General features: G+C 40.9%; 1 protein-coding gene across 1 annotated transcript in view; it reads left to right on the top strand.

Annotated features, from left to right (window-relative positions):
• Positions 1-9,761: 9,761 nt before the first annotated feature.
• Positions 9,762-26,249, top strand: part of snx25 (sorting nexin 25) — an 84,826-nt gene continuing 68,338 nt past the window's right edge. The window contains exons 1-3 of the mRNA XM_063190112.1: positions 9,762-10,803; positions 11,902-11,986; positions 25,226-25,442. Of these exons, the coding sequence (XP_063046182.1) occupies positions 10,483-10,803; positions 11,902-11,986; positions 25,226-25,442 (623 nt within the window). The 5' untranslated portion in view covers positions 9,762-10,482. The remainder of the gene's footprint in view (positions 10,804-11,901; positions 11,987-25,225; positions 25,443-26,249) is intronic.

The raw sequence follows: 26,249 nt of genomic DNA on the forward strand, positions 1-26,249 counted from the left end.
TGAATTCACTAGCCTAGCATTTCCCATTGAAATGACTGGAAGCAGGACTTATTCACTCTCTCCAGCTCTGATACTACCTCCATGTTCTCAACCATAAGACTCAGAAGGTCTCCTAACCGATGGTCTCCTAAAGGGGTGCACCTGACATGGGTCCAGGAGCATACGTTTCTTACTGTAATAGAAGATGTTTGGTCAGACTAAGCAGTAGTCTGTGGCCCTCTGCTACCTTAGCGAAGACTTAGATCTTTGGAGCACTGTGTGAAAGGATTTCAACACCCCACGCTTTGGTTAAAAGCGTCCGCTTAGTTTAATGTAGGCCCTAATGCAATGTCATATATGGAGAACAATTTGTAATTGTAAATAAGTTATTTGGTGTAAGTTTTGAATAAATGTATTCCTAAACTAAGGTCTGTGTGTATGTTTCTGTGTGTATGTGCATGTATGTGGTGGGAGTGTAGGCTACATTTGAAATCTCTCAATAGAAAAATTAAATCTTTCAATAAAAAGATAAAGATGAAATTGAAAAAAAACAATGCAATGTCTCAATGTTATTTTTCTATCAGTGGCAAGTTACAGATAATTACAGTGCCCTCCATAATTATTGGCACCCCTGGTTGAGATGTGTTAAAAGCCTTAAAATAAATTCAGTGTTTATTGCAGAAGAATACTGTCACACTGAAAATTGTAGGAAAATGTAGCCTTCAACTCAAATGAATTGTAAGAAAATAAAAAAATCCCTGACTAAAAAATAATTATTTTTCATTAAATCACCTGTTCCACAATTATTGGCACCCGTAACAATTCCCAGGAAATAAATATAATTGAAGCATTTCTGTCATTTCTACAGTAGTTTACAAAGTTTACCAGAGTATGTAGGAACATTTAATTAGTAATTCATCACTTCCTGTTTCCCTGGGGTATAAATATGACGTGACACCGAGGCCATTTCTCTTATCCACTCTTAAACATGGGAAAGACAAAGGAACACAGCATACAAGTGAGGCAGATGTGCGTCGACCTTCACAGGTCAGGCAGAGGCTACAAGAAGATTGCCACTCAACTGCAGCTGCCCATATCCACTGTGAGAGGAATAATTAAGAAGTTCAAAACAACTGGAACAGTGGTAAACAAGCCTGGACGAGGACCCAAGTTTATTTTGCCACCACGCACAGTGAGGAGGATGGTAAGAGAAATCAAAAGATCTCCAAAGCTCACTGTTACAGAATTACAACAAATGGTAGCATCCTGGGGTCACAAAGTCTCCAAATCAACCATCAGGCGCTGTCTACACGCCAACAAGCTGTTTGGGAGGCATGCACGGAGAAAACCTTTCCTCACTCACAATCATAAACGCAAGCGTCTGGAGTTCGCCAAGCGGTATTGGGGCTTCAACTGGGACCGTGTGCTTTGGTCAGATGAGACCAAGATTGAGCTTTTTGGCAACAAACACTCTAAGTGGGTCTGGCGTACCACGAAAGATGCGCATGCTGAAAAGCACCTCATACCCACTGTGAAGTATGGGGGTGGGTCAGTGATGCTGTGGGGCTGTTTCGCTTCCAAAGGCCCTGGGAACCTTGTTAGGGTGCATGGCATCATGAATGCTTTGAAATACCAGGACATTTTAAATCAAAATCTGTTGCCCTCTGCCCGAAAGCTGAAGCTGGGTCGTCACTGGGTCTTTCAGCAAGACAATGACCCTAAACATATGGCCAAATCTACACAGAAATGGTTCACCAGACACAAAATCAAGCTCCTCCCATGGCCATCTCAGTCCCCTGACCTCAACCCCATTGAGAACCTGTGGGGTGAGCTGAAGAGGAGAGTACAGAGGAGAGGACCCAGGTCTCTGGATGATTTAGAGAGATTCTGCAAAGAGGAATGGCTGAAGATCCCTCTTTCTGTCTTTTCCCATCTTGTGAAACATTATAGGAGAAGATTAGGTGCTGTTTTGTTGGCAAAAGGGGGTTGTACAAAATATTAACACCAGGGGTGCTAATAATTGTGACACACATTATTTGATGTCAAATAATTATTTCTTTATGTGGGATTTTTTCCCCACTGAATAAATGCACTTGTATTGAAGGTTGGATTTTTCTCTTTTTTCCATTAAGGTCCCATATTATTTAGAAAAAAAATAAAATAATTGGAAGCTAAAAAACACATCTCAACCAGGGGTGCCAATAATTATGGAGGGCACTGTATGATATGTAATTTCAAACTCATCTTGGTTAATCCATCTACTCTATTGCATGCTAATGACAAGAACACAAACGACACAGTAAGCATGCACAGGGAAGCCAACAGGTTTCCACACCATGTGTCCTTACCCCATTTCTGCATCGGTCACCTTATGTGGCCTTATGGGTCAAACTGTTTCTGTAAGCTACAGTCCCCTCCTAAAGTTTTGGAACAGCAAACCAAATTGTATTGTTTCTGTTGTCCACCGACAACAATTGGGTTTGAGACGCAACGATTTGCATGACAAAAAAAGTTCAAAATGTCAGCTTTTATTTACTGGTATTTAAAGTAATGGATATGTTGAATAATATTGGATTCATGGCCATTTGTATTACACAGTATTTTTTCAGTGAGCAAAAGTATTGGAACATGTGACTGTTAGGTGTTTCTTGTTGACCAGCTGTTGAATTTAAAGACCAACTTCCGATAAAAACAGTTTTACTCGTTCCTTTTGAAAATTGGATGGTCACCCCAAGTTAAACTCACATGCTAGGCTTCATTATGGTGCGTCACGTCGCCTGGCTGTGTTTCCTGGTGTTTCCTAATTGACATAAACAATCCAGAGCTACGATCGAATCACGAAAACCTGTCTGTGTTGCGTCACATCGAAAGAAGGTGTTGCCCACATCATGGGTTTAGGTCGACCCATTTTTCTAAAAACATGTAGAGTAATTTTTTTCTGTTTGTTTTCAAAACAAGCAACGTCTGGTGAACCGAAACCTAGCTTAGCCTAGCTATCAGCTGGTTGCTACTCTCAGATACACAGCCAGTTTACATACAGCCTGTCCACTCTAATCGACCCATGCCTGCAGTTCGCCTAGGGGTCGCTGTCGAGAGAGCACAGCCCTGAATGGAGCCTGCACGCCCCCATTGCCGCCCCTAATAGTGCAGTACCACCCGGGTAAGTGGCGAGTCTATGCTTTAGAATATCTCTGCAGAGCAGGAGGAGGGAGCCAATCAGAGGCGGATATCCACGAGAAACCCGGAAGACCCTCTCGTTTGTCCAGAAGCCACCTTGGTAGCTTGCAAAAACAGCTTGAAACAAAGCAACCAGAACGTTGTTTTTTAAACAGGACCAACGTGTAATGCATTCAATAACAATGGGGAACACAGCACTATGAAATAACGATGAAAGGACATCTTTAAGAATGATTGTTCAAAGGTATAGGCCTACATGATTTCTCACTTTTTGACCTGAGGTTACACCTAAAAAGACTGCTTTTCAACAATTTGGAATGTCCTGAAGACATAAACTACTGGTGTACTGAGTAACAGATATTGAAGAGGTTGGTCAAGGAAAAACAACAATAGTTGATGACGGAAATACTGTGAGAGCTACAAAGAAAAGCCCCAAAACCTCAGAAAGACACATCACTAACATGCTGCACAGTGCAAGGGGGAACGTATAAGCTTAGCAATATACTGTTTCAGGAAGAATCCAAGAACAGCAATAGAGAGGCATTACCACACATGCTAAACATTCATCAGTATTAAGAATCTGAAGACCAGATAGAAATGTTCAGAGATGATCCACAAACACTCTGGAACACAATCTTAGACTTATGAGACCTGGATTAATCTCTACCAAGTCTAAGAAAGGTCTTAGAATGGGAAAAAGAAAGGAGTTTCTTATGGCATAAAGCAGACAAGCTCATCTGTGAAGAACAGTAAAAATAATGTAATGTCCTGGACATGCATAACTGCTTCTGGAACAAGCTCCCTCATTTTTATTGATAATGTAACTGAGCATGGTCGCAGCCAAATTACCAAACCAAATGGGACAAAACACTCTATCAACAAAATATAGGACTTAATCAGAGGGATAAAGTGAAAGGTTTAAGTGGCCAAATAAATGACTTGATCTTAAAGCAGGTACAGTAGGCATTTTACCTTGTGAAGAAGCGAGTGAATAGAAAAAAATCAAATCAAAGAAGAATGGAAAGAAATGACATTAAAAGCCAATAGCATCACAAATGAGAATACAACATTTGGATGTCCATGAGGAGCAGGCTTGAGGAAGTTATTGCAAAAATAGGATGTAGCACGAAGTATTACATTTTATTTTATTTTAGGAAAAAATGATATGGTGTTTTACAAACAGTCATAAAATCCAAAAGTATTTAACATATCAAGATTCTAAAACCAGGAAATAAAAGCTGACATTCTGAACTTTTATTTCATACTCGTGTTTTCGTCTCAAACCTACAGTAAATGTCTTTGGTGTACAAAAACAAGATAATTTGGCTTGCTGTTCCAAGTATTCTGGAGGGGACTGTATAAGGGAAGCCGACAGAGGGGGAGACAGGGGATAGTTGTCCCTGGCCCAGGGACAGAGTGGGCCCAGAATTGGGTCCTCATTACGTTACATTCTACTTGCACTAACTCAAAACGCACACAAGGCAAGGCAAGGCAAGTTTATTTGTATAGCGCATTTCATACACAGGTGCAACTCAATGTGCTTCACAAAACTAACAAATGCAAACACACACACACACACACACACACACACACACACACACACACACACACACACACACACACACACACACACACACACACACACACACACACACACACTGACCTAACTCAAAGCACACACACACACACACACACACACACACACACACACACACACACACACACACACACACACACACACACACACACACACACACACACACACACACACACACACACACACACACACATTGACACAGTTGCTGCTACTTCATACCTGTTAGCCTACTTGAATGACTGTCCTGTAAAACTAGCTACCAACTAGTTGCAAATACTGCACATTACAAATTGCTTACTTTATATTTATTATTATTCAAAAATGCTACTATCACCATATCAGAATCATCACAATAGGACATAACTGGAATGCACAACACTACCTATTTTTTAAAACATGTTCTATGTATGTCTGCTGTTGCCCAGTCTTGCACTTTATATGTCTGTATGGGTATTGTATAGGTACTCTATGTGTAATGTATGTATTGTCTAATTCTCTATGTCCACACCTAGAGTCTATGTCTGTCTGCATGGGAAAGTAAGAAACGTAATTTCAATTATTTGTATGACCAGCACTTGACTTGACTTGACTTGATTGTTGGGGGGGCCCTTTCTGATGACTTTGTCCTGGACCCAGCCAAAGCTAGGGGAGACTAGTGGAAATAGAGAGAGACATAGCAAACCGCATTGATTTCTGCTCTCTTCCTGAGTTACAGTTTTTTCTCGATTGCTTACACACAATTTTCGGAATCAGTTCTCGAATTCTCAAAACTCTGCACACAAATCTCCAAACCTCACACACAACGGGCAAAACTCTTCACTACCTCTGAAAAATGCACGTCTTGTCTCAAAACAATGTACTCTCTTCTAAAAAGGTCAAGTTGTTCTCAAATGACACACACAAGCAGTCATTTTAATACACTCTTATGTGAACCATTGAACACTAATATGCACAAGGTAAAACTCTATACTCAACTTGACACACAGTAGAAACTTATTTTCTTCAGTGTTCTACTTACTAAAGAGGGTATTTTTCTGTAGTAAAATACTGAAATATTGTTTTTAGACTTGGAGTACACAGATGTGTGTATATTTTACATATTTTTCTGACATTTAAAAAATTGCACTAATTTATTGTAAAATATTGGCTAACCACATGAAAGTGATATCCTGTATAACATATTTTGGATTTCAAAAACTAAACAAATGTGTTTTCTAACTAACTGCATCTACTCATGTTTTCATCAATATCACATGCAATGTGTGTCCTTATGGGGTGATGATTTCAGATTGTAAACCGGTATGAAGAGAGTCTGCCCATGTGATGAGGAAGTGAACATAGTATGGCGGATGATTTTAGTATTTTGAATGACAGTGTGTTCAATGCGACAACCAGGGATTTCCTTCATGAAAATTGTGTGTAATCCAGATAATTGTGTGTAGTGATTTGAAAAGAGTGTGTTTTAATACTGAAATATGAGTGTAAAGAAGGAATTGTGTTTAGTGTTCAGTGACATTGGTTAGGGGAGTTGGGAAATGGGTGAGATGTTCCGAGAATTGTGTGTGAAGTACCAGAAATTGTGTGGAGGCAATCAAGAAAAACTGTAATACATTACTATTTTGTCGTTCTAAGTGTATCATCTTGTTTTCTTTGCCCTTTTCAAGGTCTGAAACATTGCATATTTGTTATTTTGACCATTTGCAATTTTCTGCAAATAAATGCTCAAATGACAATATTTTCTTTAGAAATTTGGAAGAAATGTAGCCATTAGGCCTAGTTTAAAATGAAATAACAATGTTTGTTTTACACACATGTCTATCCATAAAATCAAATTCCGAAGTGTTCACTCATTTTTTTCCACTGACTATGTGAAAGAGTGCATTCTCTCTCTCCCTCTCTCTCAATTTTTTCCGCTGCTATGTGAAAGAATGCTCTCTCTCTCTCTCTCTCTCTCTCTCTCTCTCTCTCTCTCTCTCTCTCTCTCTCTCTCTCTCTCTCTCTCTCTCTCTCTCTCTCTCTCTGAATCCATGGAAGCCTATTGAATTATGAGTTTCAGCTCATTATTTCCAAAATGTGTACACTTGTGTTTGTACACTAAATACTCCCAGCTCTTCCATGTATTTATTATTATCTAATCCACCAATTCCGACACCCCTGATGAAAACCTTTGGATTAGTGAGATAGAATGAAACTTGCCTGGTTAACACCAGACCTAATCACAAATGAGTCTTTCAGATCGAAACGATTGTGTAGAACTAAAGGCAGTATGGGAGTTCCCAGGCTAGAATGAAACAGGCTCTGCCATCAATCGATAAAGAAAACATTCTTATCGCCAGGAGATGGCGGTAGAGTAGCCTACGGCTCTGCTACACATTGCTAGAAAAGGGCCAGTCGGTAGAAAAATAGGCTATAAATGAACCTCTCCACGTCAAACTGTTCTATAATAGCCTATGTTCCATCATCCCCTCAAGTTTTGAAATGTGTTATATTTTGTGAAATAAGCTTAGGCCTATTATTAACATTAATATAAGCTAGCCTACCTAGGCCTATTCCCTTTAGAACGTGACATTCAGATGAAAAATCCATCTCATCCATGTGCAAGCTGATAGGAGGCCTGAACTATTGGGACAGGCAGCATATTAATCGGCATAAGCACACACAGATCTGTGGTAGGCCCATTACGTAGAGCTAGGTCTTCTGTAGGGTAGAGCGGGGTAATGTGAGACATCGGGTAATGTGAGACACCCCCTATATCTCAGCATTGGAATACATTTGTGAGCATTTAACCACATTGTTTTCATCCCCCTCACATTCCCTAATTACCAAGAAGAAAAAAATGGTTGATTTGCTTTTTTCACAAAAATGTGTTTTTGGCACATAAAAGTAAAATTTCGCCCGGTAGACATAATCAACGTTTCGTCAAAGAAAATAGATTCAGGTAGATAAAGTTATACTATACATGTTACTGCACTGCCAACACATGAAACCATATGGTTGATGTTGGTTCAAGATGTGCCTGTCTGAAAAGCCAGACATGTTTTTTTTTTTTTTCTAAAAAGGTGGGTAGGCCTATGGGGTAAAGTGAGACAAATGATTTGGGGTAAAATGAGACACTTAAAAACATAATAAAACATGTGTAAATAAGGTTTAAAAACACAATTTTGTGAAATATTACATTAATTGGTTCTATTGTTAGTCATATAAATTGTAGGCAGGGCCGGATTAACACATTTTGGCTCAATATGGCTGCGGCCTAGGGGCCCGCACCCGCCAGGGGGTCCCTGATTGGCCTAAAGTAAAAAACTGCAGAATTGTGATAAGATACAATATTGAAAAATGAATCTGTAATGTTGAGTAGTTTTAAATATTGTTAATACTCTTCTCCACAGCTGGTAGACATGTTATCCTTAATTCCTATGTAGACGGTGGGCTAGATTTCGTAGCTCCTTTAGAAAGCGAGTTTCGTTCTCACTCTCGAGTGGCAACTTGATTTTTCTAATATGACCTCCTGACAATATGTAAAGCAATATTCTGGCTGTTGCCACGCGGAAAAGTTGCACGTTGATATTAAAAAAATAACGAAAATAAAAAAGACTGGGGGTGACGTCACACAATGCACAGTCAATGGGAAGTCTCCGCCCCTCAAAGTTGAAAAGGGAATATTTATCCGCATATCGGGCTTTTTTCATAGGCAGATAATTCACCTAATCATTGAAACAACGTAGGCATTTTATTCCTGACCATTTTCCTGTTACTGGAAAAAATAACACAGCTTGGATTTCTTTACTGACACGTAGTTTTTTGGTGAATTGATCTACCCCCGTCACCTCATTGCTCTATTGCTTTGAGGGAACAGACCTGTCCTCTTTTTGACATTTATCTCTCGTTGCCCAATGATGGTCAGACAGTCGAACACTAACAGCGAAAAAGAGCACTTCTGAAAGTTTGAGAAAAATATTTTTTTTTTGCATGTACACAACAAGTGAGTCCACTTACCCCCCAACTTGTAACTTTTTGCCATGAAATCTGACGGTTCCGGGTAGCATGCACGCGCTAGCTGTATTCTGCCTCGTTGACTTTGCATTGACGTGACGTCACTCGGTCGGCTAGTTTTTGTTGTCATTTCAATGTGCAAGTTTTGAGGATGGCAACAGCCAAAATATTGATTAATGGGTTGTCAGGGGGTTATATAAGCAAAAATAAAGTTGCCACTCGTTAACACCAACGAACTGACAAGATATGAGACTGGGCCCACCACCTAATGTCAATTATGACACTGTCTATGAAATGTTGTTGTGAAATTTACCTTCCAGGGAGGCCCACAACAACCTGCAGCCTGCTGGGCCATATTAATCCAGCCCTGATTGTAGGAAAGCTATGAAGTCAAGTAATTACACCAGGAAGACAACCTGGGCTAAAAACACCCCTCACAGAGATGGGGCGTGTAGGCCTAGCCACTGAGGTCACCAATGGAAAAAAAGTGTTTTACCAGCCCCTACAATACTGGATTTGGAATGTGTGGTCATTAATCTAGCTGTTGGAATGTCAACATGTTGTTTTTAACCAGAAAAGTAAATTTATCAGCTTAAACTGTGGTGGTTCACTTTACCCCAGGAATTTCTCTGGTTTGTCTCAGATTACCCCGTCTCCGGGGTAAAGTGAGACACATGACCACTTTTTTTTTAAAAACAATATTTGTATGGTCCTTGGTCATAAAGATATTCTGATCATTTCCATAGTTGTGTAACCATCCTATATTAGTGGAAAATGTGAAAATTGTACAGATACATAATTTTACCTTGGCTAGAGGGGAGTTAATGTAAAAAATGTCTCACATTACCCCGGTCTCCCCTACAGATCTATGAGTAGGCCACCACAGAAAGTCGAGGAGGTGTTGATGCTCTCCGCCGATTGGTCCAAAGTCTTCACGTGTATCGTGGATATTTGTTTCCTCCCGAATGGTTGGAGTGACAGAAAGGAGAACCAGTAAGCTGCATGGTTCAAGATTTAGGGATTGATAGGGCAGAAATTGTTTGAACTGACATGTAACTGAACACAGATGGATATAGCAGGCACGGTGGATGACGGAAAACGACAATTCGAGCCTTGAAACAAGTGTTTTGCCTTGTGTTTTACCTGTCACGGTCCGAAACGTAGCCATGACATAGCTGAAGCTAGCTGGATAGCTAGCTTTGTAAATAGGACCTTATTTTATTAATTAGCAAGCCCATTGGCTAACGTTTTTTTTCTGGCTGGGATACTGAATGACTTGTGACGTTAGATTAAGTGTATTTCAGTTGTTGTTTTGGATGTATTTTCAATAGGGTGATGTAGCGTTATAATTTGGCTCCGGGGGAATTACCTTCCGAACTTATTCTGACAGTAGTTGATTACAGTTAGCTGATGTACATTATGGCTAACTTAAGATAGGGGCACCCGACAGAATCGTTTGTTGTTGACATTATGTTGTCGTGTAGGTAGTGTGTCAATAAAACCCCCTTGCCTTCTTACCGTTACATTAAGGTGACGGTAAATTCAGTGTAGCATGCCGTGTTTGGTTCTGGTAGTTCTAGTTCTCTCTCGGGATTCCATCCACATTCCATACCCGGCAGAATGGTCTTCTTGTTAACACGGCTTCATGGTGATGCATGAACGGGGACGGTGGACCATTTCAAGAGGCATAAAGCCTGTCCTCTTCGCACCTTTGAGGACATGTCCTTTACAGCAGCATGCAGCATCATCTTGATGGCAGAAGCAGAAATAGTGCCGATGCCCCGATGCCGAGCGGCGCTTCTGCCTATTCCCCGGTCCGATTTTTGCCAGCTGTCGCCTTCGGAATTGCCGCAGCCGTCCTCTTTCAGTTCGGATACGGGGGACTCAGCGTAACGTCCTTCTTTCTGAAGCTGTTTGTTTATGTGTCTTTCGCGCTGCTTTGTTTTCTTTTGGGGAGCATAGCCCTGCTGGTGAAGAAGAGCCCTCCCAAAATCAGCAATTTTGACACATCAAAGAGGGAGTCTTCCTACCTGTCCGAATTCTTTAACAAATTAATGGTGAGTATTGATTTGAAAACTTTGCAGTAATTGTTATTGTGTAACTGTGTCTGGTGCAGCTTTGGTGATGCCAGTGTTTTGATGCCCAGCATGTCATATTTCACTGAATCTGCAGAATGAGAGGGTTGTGTTGTGGCCCCTAATGCCTTTCTCTGATCCAGTGCACGTCTTGCCCAGCTGTTTTTTGTTGTTAAAACTATCCTAGATGACCAGAGAAGCAACTCAGAGATGACTTATCAGGCACAGTAGGACATTCAGTGTGTGCACTGGCACTATGGGCCCTACGCAACAATCAATTAACCACCCCTTCCTTCTTTATTGTTTATGATCGATGAGGGTTGAAATGAATAGGTTTCAATACACATCTATGAATGAATGAGGATTGTTAGCCACTCCTCCTTGATACGTCTGAGAATGGGGAGCTATCCCACATATCATAAACGCTGTCCTCCCAGGTGGTGGTTGTTTGTTTCACACAAAATGAAATTAAATTTGTGGCTGTGGTGTCATTTGTTTTCATGGTTGCTCCCATACTTTCGACTGGCTTGTTGAATTGACACCTGACCTCTAAAACCCTCACATGTTTTTTGAGGGGTTGGTCCTACAACCCATGTAGGCTTTCACTTCGTATTTTCATCCAAAAGATGGAATCACTATTGGGCCAGAAGGAATCACCATTACCTAAATTGGTCCATTAGATTTGCTTACAGATATGTTGGCTCAATGCATACAGCATGTAGACATGTAGGCCTGGATCCTAGTGATGATGTGCACAGACCCTTTTTACATGATACAAAGACTTCCAGTAAGAACCATGTTCACATGGAGTGGTTTGTAGTGCACCTTATGGTGTAAAGCATTTGGAAATGTATCTTTCAATGGTAAAATGTTACGTGTGTGTGTGAATGTAGTGTTCAAGATGCACAGGAAATGTTAAATACTTGTTTGAGAACTGGGAGAAGGGCCAAATTTGGGGTTGGGGTTTGAGAGTTATGGCAGCTGGGAAGGCAACTGATCTTGCTTTTGGTTTTTGTTTTGACTTTTTACCCCGTTTTTTAAAGTCTGTGTTTTTAAATTTTTTTATTTGCATCCTTGCAGGCACGATTTTCTGTGCCCATTCTGGATTCTGCACAAACCAGACGAGTGGTGGTGTCACACAATGTGGATAAAGCTCTCAAAGAAGGTGAGTAAATCTTTCAAGCACAACATTTGTGTCCTGTTGGGCTGTAACGATACAGTGAACTGACAATTTGATTAGTTGAACGATTTTTAAAATGTATCTTTTTATTATAGCAATTAAGTTGCTTTTTCACATTTGCCAACCATATGAAATAACATTGTGAATATTGTGGTAGTTTATAGGTAGAATACATTACTAGAGGCTACTGATCATTTTTTAAAAGTTTAAAAATAATAGTGATGATGATTTGAAGCTTAGACGCACTATCGCATCATATCCTGTGCTTGTTTTCAGCACTGAAGAGCAACTTAACAGAACTTTGAAAGGGCGCATCACAATACTGCCTTCTTTCACCACGATACAGTATTTTGACGCTGCATATTGCAATTTCTTGGCTCGATACAATATTGTTACAGCCCTGTTCTGTATTGTAGTTGTAGGAATGACTTGAGTGCCCTCTCGCTTCCGCATGCCAGGGTGCAAAAAACACCAAGACTCTGTCTGGACGTATTTCTGTAGTTTTATTTCCACACCATAAAACCCCTCTCAGGAGCTGCCAGCGACTTTTCTACTTAAGATTGTGGGAAAAAAATCTGCAGAGCTATGCCCTTTCTGATTCCAAGTGAATGTGCTGTGACGCCCCACACAATGGTCCTTTATAAAAACGTCTCTCTAAATGTATCGTGTGTATGCCTTGAATAGTAGGCCTAATACGTGCCGAACTTTGGCAGTATGAATGAGGGAATAAGAATTTAGACGACATCTTTCATTCTTTGTCGTTGGCTTTCATTGTCATTAAGGTCTTCATAATCAATCATAAAATTCTGTATATGTGAAATCTGCTACAGGTTTTCTTGTTGTAATTTTGCATTTGTAGCGAATGTAAGGAACCATTGGCCTGTGAATAGATACACTTGAACATTCCCACTTGACAAGTGTCCATTTGCCATGATTGCCTCTGGGGAGATGTGGGGGAAATCAGCACAGACCAATCAGTCAAAGTCACCCAGCCGGCTCTCACACGTAGGGAGAGGGGATGACGCAAGCACAGACTGACGCACTTGCTAGACATTCCCTTACAGAAAAAAGTAGAGCAAGGGAGAGAGAGGGGAAAGTGAAAAGATGCTATCAACCTTCTTGGCAGACGAGATAGAAAAATAGGCCTTACGTTTGTGATGTATCAAACCCTGAAAAGGGTCCTCCGTTTGTCCATGTTGCGAGGCATTCCCTTGCAGAAAAGAGGCGTGAAAGGCAGACATGAACACACACACACACACATGACACGTTGATGACATGACACAACCTGCAGCCTACAGCCCTGCTTCCAAAACACCACCACCTCCACCATATCATCCATCAGCCAGATGATGCAGTATAGCAGCTGGAGGTCAGTAACAAACCGTGTTACTAAACAAAATGCTATATTGATTTAGAATTGTTTTTGAGTATACCTTTTCCACTTGATTGATAGGCTTTCAAAGTCAACTAAACAAAAGAATGATAGCAATATGAGCCCTGCCCAGACCAAAACAGCCCTAATCTGTCAGTAAGAAATGTTTTTGGTAAGAAATCTTTGAAATTAGAAAAATCCATGGAGAACATTCATTGGAACTTAAGACTGTGGGAACATAGAACTGTGGGAATATAGAGAAAGCAATTCTGTGGGCCCATCACAGGAAACACTTCCTTGACTCCACCACAGAATTTGGTCTGTGTTCAGTTTTTCTGTATTCTATTAGATCATGTTGCAGTGTGATGATATTGTTGGTTATTCCGTTATTATTTATATCAAGCTAGTGTCATTACTTTACCATCTCGGGCAGCAATAACTGCCCCTTTGCCACTTTTAAAAGACAGTTGGTTGTACGTTACAGTTACTGCGGCAGCTAATAAGACCCATAAGGATATGAGTGGGGCTTACTCTAAAGTCACAAACGTTGGAGCTGCAGAGGTACAGTGTTCAAACTGTAATGCACTTCCCTCCCTTACAAAAAATGATAAAAACGCAAGATAGTTGTGGAAGAGTTGCACAGCTAAGCTTGGATTTCCCCAGGAAATAAAGGGAGTCATCTGTAAAGGATTTTCTCCAGTTTTGTTTTGCCTCCTCCCGTCACATATGCTATGTGGGTGTGTTTAGATGAAATTGTACCCCAGACAACTCTCTAATGGTGTCCATCCTCCCGTGTTGTCTGCTGTGTGGGAGAGGGCTCATTTTGCGTTGGTTGGTTGTTGTGAATTCTTCATAAAGACAAGGTTGAAGGAAGGACTGATGCTGCTTGAAGCCAAACCATGAGGTGCACAAGGATATCTGTTATGTTTGTATATGAGAACTAGTGCCGTGAAAGTCCCGAAATGTTTGTTACCCACTTTGTCTTTGGCTTTTCTTCATTTTCGCCTTTTAAATGTTTTTTTTCTCTGAATTGCATCCAGCTCCTGTGTGCGACTCCTTCTCCTTCCTAAACTAGTATAGTGAAAAAGTAGAGTTGGTCAGCCTAAACCACTGGGCAGTCTGGCCATCAAGCTTTCCAGCTAATTACAACTACCCACTGGTGTGACCCCTACCTCCAATCTCATCCATTTTTTCATTTTCACTATTTTCTTTTCCTCCAACTGTTTCCTCTCATTTCTCGCCCTTCTTTTATGGTTGTTTGGACCCACCGTGGTCAGTGTGGTGAGTCATATTGCTTATTAATGGATCATTGGAGCTTGCATAATAATAATGCATTAGACCCCCATGTGAGCTAAACTGCTGTTAGCAAAGGAGATTACCAGCGAAAAAAATTCTGGCGTCATTAGCTGTTTTTTCCCCTCTTTCACCCACAATAAACAGGGCTGTTGTACTGTGCCGGTGCAGGCTGCACTCCTGTTAATTACAGAGCACACACACCACACACACACACGCACACACACACACACACACACGGGTGAAAGACGCATGGGGTGTTCCCAGTGCCAAAAAATAAAATACATAAATTGCATAGTTTTTAAGTTCAATATTATGCGTAAAAGTGTTAGCTATGTAAATACCGGTATGCATTTTTTTCAACATATTTACTATTTTTTAGCGATGTTTACAAACAAGAAGGGCAAAAAAATGTCTTTCAGTACAACGACTAATTCATGGACAAACACATACATAAGGAATATCTTTAGAATGTTCTAAATTCATACATTTTAGTTTGTCTACCAGAAAAGATTTGAAATTACAAAGGAAATTGTTCTTAATCTCTTTTAAATTGTCTGAGTCTTCTGTGTTCCTTAATCTGCATTGGGATTTTGTGCATTTCTAAACAAAAGTTTTTGCTATACCTTCAATTTCGTATAAAACCCAATCAAACTTCATTTTACTTGAAGCAAACCAAGTCTTCCATGCATTCACATGAAGAAACTTAAAAATGCATGTTTTTTACCGTTACAGTCAAAAGTATCAGTTGCACTGAAGGACAATTTCATGTTGCACTGAAGGATGTTCTCCAAATTTTCCATGGAATAAATTCATTTTCACTTGTTTTTAGAGAATAAATGCAGAAATTACAATATGGCATATCAGTGGCAAATATATGTTCCAATGGAGCAGGATACCATGAGTGGGAGTTGGCTTGATAATGGATATAGCCATGGGTGGTGCTCGGCTGTAGCCACAACTGAAATTGTAGGGAGGTAAATAGTTAATTAAAATTATCCAATGTGAGGCAAAAATAAGGTGCTTATTATGTAAGGAAATATAAAATAGTTGATCAGTTAGTTCTTATAGATTATATTATAAATAAAATGGTTAACTTTTGTAAAGAAACATCATGTTTACTGCTTTTTATTACTTCTACGATTGACTTTATTGATACTTGTGGAACATGGACGTTTCTTACTGGTTTGATTCATCCTCTTTCAAGCCATTATATTAAATTATAATCACCTTTCACTTTTTGGATACTTTGTCTTCCCTTTAAACAACATTTCACTTCAATATCGGTCGGCACCTATAACTGAGCTCTCTTCAAGAACTCTCTTCTACAAAAAAGCAAAAATATTAAGTTATTAATTGCAATTACTGCTCCCATTAAGAATGTATAGAGTGGAGTGATGGAAAGATGACAAAGATGACATTTGTACAAATATGCCAAAGCAGTAAAATTTCAGGTTTACATAATTTTTCCCCCCTTATGTTTTATTCCTTTTAGAGGTTTCAAGGGGGTTTCAAGTGATACATTTCCAAAAATAATACACTTGAGGTGAAAATGACTGCAGACCTTAGTAAAGATGTACAAATGATCTAGTGCAGGCATAGTCACTTATATTAGTATATTTGCATAGCATTTATGAAGTCGGAACACAAAAAAGTTGTCTCGTCTTTGACCCACATGTTCTCTCTCTCTGACCTCACACACACACACACACACACACACACACACACACACACACACACACACACACACACACACACACACACACACACACACACACACACACACACACACCAGTGTTAATTTCGTCAACCATGACTATGACTAAAATATTTCGTCAATGCCCTTTTTTGATTTTCGTCATCTAGACTAAAACTAAGACTAAATTTGGAAGGCAATGACTAAAATATGACTAAGACTAAAATTGATTTTCGTCATTGTGACTAAGACTAAGACTACATTTTAAAAAGCTGACAAAATTAACCCTGTTGTTAAATAAAATAGAGAAAAAGACAATCAGTGTGTGAAGAAGTTTTATTCTGTACACAGTGTAATACTGTATATGTTAAAAAGAGAAGCAGTGTGCGGAGAAGGTTTATTCTGCACAGTGAATGATTTATGTTAAAAAGAGAAGCAGTGTGTGGAGAAGTTCTATTATGTACAGTGTTGACTAAAATGACTAAAATGACTAAAATTGACTAAGACTAAAATTGATTTTCGTCATTTAGACTAAGACTAAGACTAAATTGGGAAGGCAATGACTAAAATATGACTAAGACTAAAATTGATTTTCGTCATTGTGACTAAGACTACGACTAAATCAAAAAAAGCTGACAAAATTAACACTGACACACACACACTGTAGCTCTGGGTTTTGTAAGGGCATTCTGGCGGCAGGGGTGTACTGCCAGGGTTAGCATGGATGGGATTGTGAGTGAGTGAGTTGAGTTAAATTCCTTACTTGTGTTCGCAAGAGAGGAGGCTGGTTGTGCAGTGTCACTAATGTGCTAGATCCACATCTCTCTCTCTCTCTCTCTCTCTCTCTCTCTCTCTCTCTCTCTCTCTCTCTCTCTCTCTCTCTCTCTCTCTCTCTCTCTCTTTATGCTGTATCGTGAATGGGCACGCGCTTTGTTTTGCATCTCTTTCACTTTCTCTTATGCATGCTCTCAGGCACATGACCCCCCACACACACACCAACAACAACAACAATCCAGGATGTTAACATCTCTGGCCTTGGCCCATCTTTACAGTGTTCATAACTTTATGAGTTTTGCTCGGTATTAGGCAGTAAAAAGAACCCAGTAGAGCTTGTAACTCATCTTTACTGTGATATTCTCCTCAGTGTGGTGGAGCCTCTTATAGATCACTGTTGCCCTCTGAGAGGGGGAAACTCATGATTGCACCAGCTATAAAAGTGCCTTTCTAGAATAAATGTGATTGATTAGCAGGGGGACGTGACAAGTATTCTTGCTTGTTTATCTGTCTCAAGGCGTTCGTTTGAACATGGGCATTGATTTTAGTGTGGAGCAACGTTTGAATGCAACAACTTTGTTCGCCCCCCACACACACACTGCACTGTGAGTATCACAGGATGCCACCTATGGCTGCTGTGATAACAATTCAGTTCAGTGAGCCACACTTACCAAAATAGACCTGAATTGTAATCAGTTTGCCAGTGACACCTGCAGCAGAGTTTGATACTGGTGTGGTGTGCTGAACTGAATCCAAACAGTAAGATGCTCGGTGAATAGAATGCCACAAGCACAGTGAGCTGTTCTGTACTCAGCCAGGCTGTTGTTCTGTGAAGGTTTATTAGTTGCTGCATTTCAGTAGGGAAGAGATGCTAAATTCCATAGGAAAGTGAGGATTTAAGTGTGCTCCTTGTTTAAATTGGGGTAGGGTACTTCGCCTGCCAAGTTGGGGAAAATTCAGGTTAATTGTAGGGTGAGCTTGTTAGTATCATCCAGTAGAATTCAACTAAGGATCCCGATACAGCTGCTCCGCTCAGTTGAACACTGGTGTATGGAGACCCACAGTGGCATTGCTTGGCGTTAGGGGTGGGTATTGGCCAAGGGTTCATTATTTCATGCGAATCACGATATGCATGCCACGATGCAATTCTATCACGATGCATTGCGACTCATGTACTATTGCGATATTGCAATTTACTTCAGTAAATGTCTTAAAATACAGCTTATTTGTCAGTTGCTGTGTAGCATTCATAAGTCAATTCAGTAGTGTTCAAGGCTAAGTTAACCTTTAGGTGGTTAGTAGGTAAACCATCTAATACAAGAGACTGGACTCCTTACTTTTAAACTAAATGAAACCAGGGAGCTAACTATTAGAAGATTTGCCACTTCATGCAGATAAATTTAGACAGGTTTTATCACTTAGCCACTTTCTTGGAACATTCCTCTGGTGTGTGAAGCATAAAAAGCCAGTGACATTGATGCAGATAACTTGTTAAATTGGGATAGATGCTTCGCATGCAAAGTTGGGGAAATTTTAGGTCAGTTGTAGGATGGGTTTTGCACAAGAGAATCCAGTATAATTCAGTTGATGTTTTTGTCTTCTCAAAGCAGCTCAATGCTGGTATGTTGAGGAGGCCTGAGTGGAAGGAGTTGGTGGTGGGGCTTGGGATGATGTGCAACCTCACATGGTGTGAGAAGCATAAAGGCCCAGTGATGCAGGAGAGCCGGAGGGGCCAAGCCTGGCCTCCGTTAGCTCACTCTGTCCAAGCGGTCACAGTCTGCTGGGAAACAAACCCACAACTTCACCAAAAGACGGCTGCACTTTGCATGACACAGCTTTTTTTGCATGCTTAGCTACATGACAAGTTTAGACGTACTTCCATTATGTTCAGCGGGTTTTCGTGAGCAGCAGCCAGAAGTGAAATATAATTTGTATTTGTACAACATGCATTAATCAAAGGACTTCTCTCCTACTTAGAATTTAAAGCAAGTGCAGTATCACAACTATGATTATTATTACTATGATTGTTGCTATTAAGCTCCCCTTACATTTTTTTAAAGACATATTAACTGTTGTGTTGCGATTGTGTGCACTTGCCTTTTTTAATCTGAGCTTCAGTAAACTGATTGATGAAGTTGTCTGCACATAGTCCTGCAGTCCTTTTTCTGGAAATGGCTTTGTTTCTTTCCAACAAACCAAGTCATCCGACACATTTTCAGCATGCTTCCTAGTAGCACTCCTTTAAGCAAGGTGTCATCGTCAGACACGTGCCTCGCTTTTTCATGCCTTTCTAGTCACATGCCAGAGTGGCCTAAGTAAGTAGGTGGAGGGTGACTGAGTTTAATTTGAAGGAATGAAGGGTTTAAATGAATTGGTCAGTGTGTCAGTGTGTAGTAGGAGATTTGCATTCAGCTGTGCACACCCAAAGCTCAGGGAGGGCTGCAGTCTTTTTCACAGCCCAGGCAATATGGCCGTATTTCTAAAAACAGTAGAATTACTGTGTTTGCTTGTATTTTTAATTGGTTTAGCATACCCTCTCAGAGTCAATTTCTTGAGTAGTTTAATGAAGTATCGATATCACGATATCGATATCAAGGTGAAGACGAAGTGTTGGGCACTCTTGGGTCAGAGACTCAAGACAGACACTGTTTAAAAAAGTTTTTTTCCCCCTCATGAACAAAACCTTGAAGCCTCTAGTTTTTTCTCCCTCCCTCTTGCCTGATAAAGTGCACACTGTTTGAGAAATATGTCAAGATGAAATATGAGCTTTCCTAAATCCATCGTGTCCAGAGAGACTATTCATCACCGGCAAGTAAGTCAGCATAGAAAAGAAGCAGCACAGCTCCTCATGTCAACTGAACCCTCTTTCTCTTTTTTTTCTCACTGTCTGCTTCTCTTTCTATGGCAAGACAAACGCCTGGCTCTGCTCTCTATCTCTGTTTGTCGGTCTGTTTGCCTGCCTGGCACGGCCGGTGCATGGGTGCATCATCTCGTTTGACGTCAGCAGAGAGGATGAGAGGAGGGGAGAGGAGAGGAGAGGACGTGAGGAGGTGGGCAGGCAGGCGGGGAAAAGCAGGTGGTGCACACAGCAGCCGCTTGGCATCCCCCACTGACTCATGCATATTGTAAGAATTTGATTAAAAGGCTCACTCTAATGAGGGAGGAGAACAGTGGCGAAGAGAGGGCAGAGGAGAGGAGACGGGAGGGAAATGATTGGAGCAAGGAAGTATAGCACAGGGAGTTGAGAGTTGAGGTTTGAGACTTGAGTTGAGAGGTTGAATAAGGAAACAGATGAGCGTTTGGGGGCCAGAAGGACAGAGAATGGAGGCCAGGGGAAGACGGGGGGATACTTGGGGGGAAAGTGATTTGGAGAGTCAGGAAAGGGAGAGCAGCGGAGGAGGGATGGATATGGTTTAGAGGTTGAATAAGGGAGTAAGTAGATCAGAAATTGGGAGCCACATTGTACAGTGACAGAGAAAGGGGTGGCAGGGCCGCAGGGTAGTGGAGAGGAAAGTGATGGGGACACCTTGGAGAAACGTGATTGGAGAGAGTGAAGGGAGGTCAGGGCAGGAGGAATATCGTTGAGAAAATGAGTAAGGAAATAGATGAGAGATTGGAAACCCCAGAATGGCAGAGAACGGAGGATAGAGGAGTGGAGAGCATGATGATGATGGGATACCTAGGAGAAAAGTGATTGGAGGAAGAGGGGAAGGAGGGGGCTTGGAGAGATGGATGCAGAAGAAGAAGATGAATAGAGAGTAGGAAATGGATAAGAGATTGGGGAGACACTGATGTGGAGAGGGAGGATAAGAAGGGGAAATTTCATCGCTACATTGGGTATTCCAGAATGTAGAAGGAGGACTGTAAATAATTCAAAGGACGTACATTTTCCTCATGCAACATTTATAACCAGGTGTCTTTTATTTTCGGTCTTGTAAAAAGCACTTTCCAGAGGGATTTTGGCTGCCTGTCACTGCATGATCCTCTATAATGTGGGCACAAGCATCATCTTGATTAAAAATTAATCTCTGGTTTTGATGTTTCTTCACAGACTCCATGCATATTTACAGAATCCGTCAACATGATGTGATGGGATAGCCTTGGCTGCTTTCAAATCCTTTGTTTGCCGCTTGTAGCGAAAACAGTCAAAAAAGACAATCGCACTAATCTGAACCAGGAATTGCTGGTTACAGAATCCATTCAGTACTATCTGTACAGTATGTCTGGCCACATAGACAGTCTAGTCTATGCTAGTCTGACTCAGGCTACAACAGCCATTCAATGCTATCGGTAATGTTTTTCTACCCAAAGAGGTGCATTATCCAAAGGCTTACAAGTTGTAATGTAAAAAACAGTTCTTAGCATGCAATACAGTTTTAAGAAAAGCTGGTCTTGATGAAAAGGGTGCCTTACATGGCATCTCCACCTCAGTCTCAGTCACCTTCTGGTGACATTCTCAGCAGTCATTTATTGATGTGTCTGTGAAGGTCTCTGTCAATGCTTAGACCTATTCCTGTACTATGATCACAAACACTGATGCATTAGCATGCATCTACCTCTCTCTCCGGATGTGCAGAGTGTATTGTCGTGGGCTCAATTGTGCGTCTTCCCCTAGAGGAGCGGTTTCACAGGAAATGAGTCACCTTGTTTGCAAAAGCCTCAACAGAAGGTAGTCAAAGTAACTGTTTGGCCTGTCACAAGAGAACAGTATTTACATACACTTCACTGTGTATGTGAATAAGCAATTAAACGTTGTATGTATCCTATTTTTGGTTGAAATTTGTGGAAGAACTTGCTCGCTTGGTAACCTTAGCTATGACTTAGCTCCTTTTCTTCATGTTAGAAAGAATTCATCGAACAATTCAGTGTTCCAGGACTTTTTATATGGCTTTTATTGAAACATTTTTGTTGCACATCAACTCACTGTTGTTGGATTTTGCTTCAATAAAGAGATGAGGATATGATGAGATCACCATAATGTACTTGCAGTGAAATGCCCCACTTTCATTTTGTAATAACCCTGTAATTTGGATTTTTAATCCTGAAACTGAAATCCAGAAATCCTTGCCTTATTGTGAACCGTGCATGCTGTAAAATGAAGCACATGACAGCATGGTAACAGAACAGAGCACAGTGTTGGCACTTTAATTATGTCCTTGTAGGAAGATGTATCCTTTTTCTCTGGCAATTATTGCCATTGCCCTTTCTTTGCAGACAAATCCACTGTTTTTGGCTTTGTTTCAATAAGTTGTTTGAGATAAGGAAATCACTATAGTACTGTATGCTTGCAGGTAAATGCCCCACAATGCAGGAACCCTCTAGTGTGAACTTTTGACATCGCCTGAAGGCCAGAAATGCCTACCTTTTGTGAGCAGTGTATATTTAGTTATAAAGACGGCATTTAGAGAACTGTGTGCAATGTAAACACTTTCATGGCGTCTTTGTAGGAGGTAGATAAGACTGTGTTCCTGATGGCATCTCACATGACGAAATGGATACACAATACTGCGCTGACCCGGCATGATGCAGCACAATATCTCATAGGTATTGTGAAAAACAAAATGAACAGTGTTTTATGAGGGACTGCAAGATCTTTTGTAGCAGAAAGCCCTGCTATATTGTAATGAATTCCAACAGAGACGCTTCTGTTCTTTATTGCAAGGCAAGACCAGTTTTTGTGTGCTGACAGTCCATTTGTTCCACCCAAACCGATGGTTTGGATAGTGAAGTTATTGGACGTGTAATCATTAGTGTCTTGGGCAGAGGAGGTTGCATCACAATTCTGGGGGTGCTGTGGCACAGCACGCTTAGACACCATACCATATGCGGGTGACCCGGGTTCGAATCCGCCATAGATAATTTCCTGACCATACCCCATCTCTCTTGCTTCCCGTCATCTCTTTGCAGTCCCAGATTTGAGGGTTTTTTTCAAATTAAAAATGTGGTTATGATGAAAAATGTGGGTTAGAGCAGAATTAACACAAAACAACTAGAGGGTTCTAGCTTTTAAATGCAACTTATTTTATGTTCTTATTTGCATCTGAGGCTGAGATATTCAAGTTTTAAAAGGCAGAGGGCACCTTTTCCCAAAAAAGGCTTAGACATTCAGCAGGCGTTTTTTGCAGGTGTCTTAGGCTAAAATGGGTTAAAGGCATAAAAGCACCCCAAAAAAACATTGAGAAGGATATGCCAAATTCTGTAAGCATGTTATGTTGTGACGCTTGTTTCATATGGGGGCACTATCATTTCAAAACACCTTTCTGGCTTATAACTGCAAAATAAATTCTACAGGAACATTATACAGTAATTCCCTTTGTGCTGGGCAATGGTGTCCTTTCTTGACAACTAGGCTACAGTGCCACCCCACACTCGGATGCAAATCCAGGAGCTTGTGTGGGATCCTGCATGCCGTCCAAGGAGCGTTTAGGGAGAGCAGCGCAGCAAAGGCAGGCCTCCCATTGTGTCTGGCAGTGTTTTTGCAGCCGTAATAATCCCTCGGCTGTAGTTGCCCACTAGCCATCTGTTACCTGGCAACTACCTCCCATTGTTCCGCCGTGGCTACCTGATGATGTGTGCCGACACAGAGGTCGATGTCACTTCCTGGTACTGCCCCGAGAAGACCAATGGAAATGGCTCGAGAATAGAATAGAGCCTCTCCTGTGGTGAAGGGCTCAGGTAGCATGCTGTTAGTGTCTGTGTCTGTGGCACATTACGGTGCTACTACAGGTGCTACTGGGAGATGAAGCAAACTGCAAACCATCAGTAATAATAATAATACTAATACTACTACTACTAATAATAATAATGATAATAATAATGAAAATGATAATAATAATGAGAATGATGACTTTCATGGAACCCAAGGTCGTGCACATGAATGATGAACGTCATTTATTTTGTAGACGTTATTCATGATCTGTGCATTCTACTCTGTGCATTCTACTGCTGCTGTGACATTGGGTGTGGTTGTGATGGTGGTCTGCTAGCCTGGGCGAAAAGCCGACTGTTGACTCTGTCAATCAGTCTGGCAAAAGCCATGAGGAATCTGTCTCCGTGGATGGTGGGAGATGGTCTGATCTTACTCTATCATTTAAATAGTTGGGAGTTCCAAACTCAAATTAAAACCCACATTGTGCTTTATTAGCTTGCCTGTTACGTTATAGCGTCGCAAAAGCATACAAATAACAAAACGAAAGTGTGAATATAGTTACCTTAACCAATCAGTAACGGAGCTCGTGGGTGAGTTCTACGTCACCGCTCTCAACTGTTTGATGATTGGCTAAACACTGAGAGAGCCGAGCTCGAGGCTTTTGCCAGACGATGTGCGGAGCCAAAATCCCCCCCCCAAATTCCTTGTATTTTACTTTTAGTTCATTGCAGGTTTGTCAGAATGTTCACAGAAACACACACAATGATATGCTCTCCTCTGGACTGATGTTCTGTGATTATTTTAAGGGATGGCACTTAAGATCCTATTGATTTGTTAATTCATACATGGAAGTGTGTGTGTGTGTGTGTGTGTGTGTGTGTGTGTGTGTGTGTGTGTGTGTGTGTGTGTGTGTGTGTGTGTGTGTGTGTGTGTGTGTGTGTGTGTGTGTGTGTGTGTGGTTGTGGTTGTGGTTGTGGTTGTGTGGTTGTTGTGGTGCATCTTTTTTAAAAATATCAACAGCACTGGGGTTAACTTTAAATTGTGGGGAGGGGGATCTCATTTTACTGATTGTTTTACTTAATCAATTTATTATTACGCATATGATTAACTTACTATTATTTACTTAATGTATTATACTTCATGATATACTTCATGAATTAAGACTTTCTTTGACTATTACTTTTTTGGCTACTTCTATACTTGAAGCTATGCAGTGTTGTTGCTCCAACCACAATTTCGTTGCCTTCATTGACAATGACAATAAACTCCTTGAATCTTGAATCTCTGGTAGTTGGGAGCCTCTTCATTCACCTGTTAATTACTCATTGATGCATCAATGTGAGTCTTAAAGGCAAATAATCAATTTGCAGAAGTTGCCTAGTCAGATTTTAACGTGTAAATGTCCTGCTCTCTCTCTCTTTCCCTCTCTCCTGGCTCCAGTGTTTGACTACAGCTACAGGGACTACATCCTGTCATGGTACGTGCCTCTCAGCCGGGACGAGGGCCAGCTGTACCAGATGCTCTCCGAGGACTTCTGGGAGATGACCAAGCAGCTGCGTGCCCGCCTGGCCGACGTGGACATGGTCAACCTGGTCTGCAATGACATCGTCAAGGCCTTGCACAGCCACTTCTGCGACCTCAAGGCAGCCAACAGCAGGTATAGCCCTCCTACCAGGGGTTGGATAATGGATTACATTAGATACAGTGTTTCTCAACAGGAGCTCAACAGCCTCCCAGGGGCTCGTAGAAAGGCCTAGGGGAGCACTGAAATGGATAATTATGAGAGGTGGGGTGCTCAGTTGCCATTGGGGGGGCATTAGCCTATTTTATTTTTTAATATTAGCAGGGGCGTTGGCAGGCTTATGATGTGGTCAAGGGGGCGATTGTTTAAAAAAGGTTGAGAATAAATCTAATATCATTAAAGATGTGGTAGTAAAGATGGTTTAGCATCTAATCTGAAGTTCAAGGAGCCTTCGGGGGGATATAAACAATACACTGTATAATGTATTATAATGTGCTTGTACAATACGGGTACATTATGTAGAAATGACTGTGAAAAGATTTTCATTATGACCATTGGATGTGCAGATAATCTGAGCTGCTTTTAGACTTTGCCTGATCTCCTGTCTTGTTCCTGCTTTTTTAAACAAGGATACAGCCTGGCTGAAATATGAAGTTAAAACTGTGGACGCCCACATTTGAAAGTTAATTTCTGTTGAGTGTGGAATTGAGTTCTTGGGCATTGTTGAATGACTAATAGTCAAAAATCTGGCCAGATATCTGTTCTGAAAGCAGGTTAAGAAAGAGTCATTTGATTGAAAAGGGGGCCTGGGGGGTTTTTAAGATCCGTGCACACTGCCTCAGAATCAGAGGAATAGCCCACTCGTTTGAAAGAGGCTCAGGGCTCTGTTAGATTAGAGATTTCTTTTCTCAGTGTTCAGAAAAATGAAAACACAACATTGTT

This window comes from Engraulis encrasicolus, chromosome 23 (genome assembly GCF_034702125.1).
Source record: "Engraulis encrasicolus isolate BLACKSEA-1 chromosome 23, IST_EnEncr_1.0, whole genome shotgun sequence".
Taxonomy (NCBI): Eukaryota; Metazoa; Chordata; class Actinopteri; order Clupeiformes; family Engraulidae; genus Engraulis; species Engraulis encrasicolus.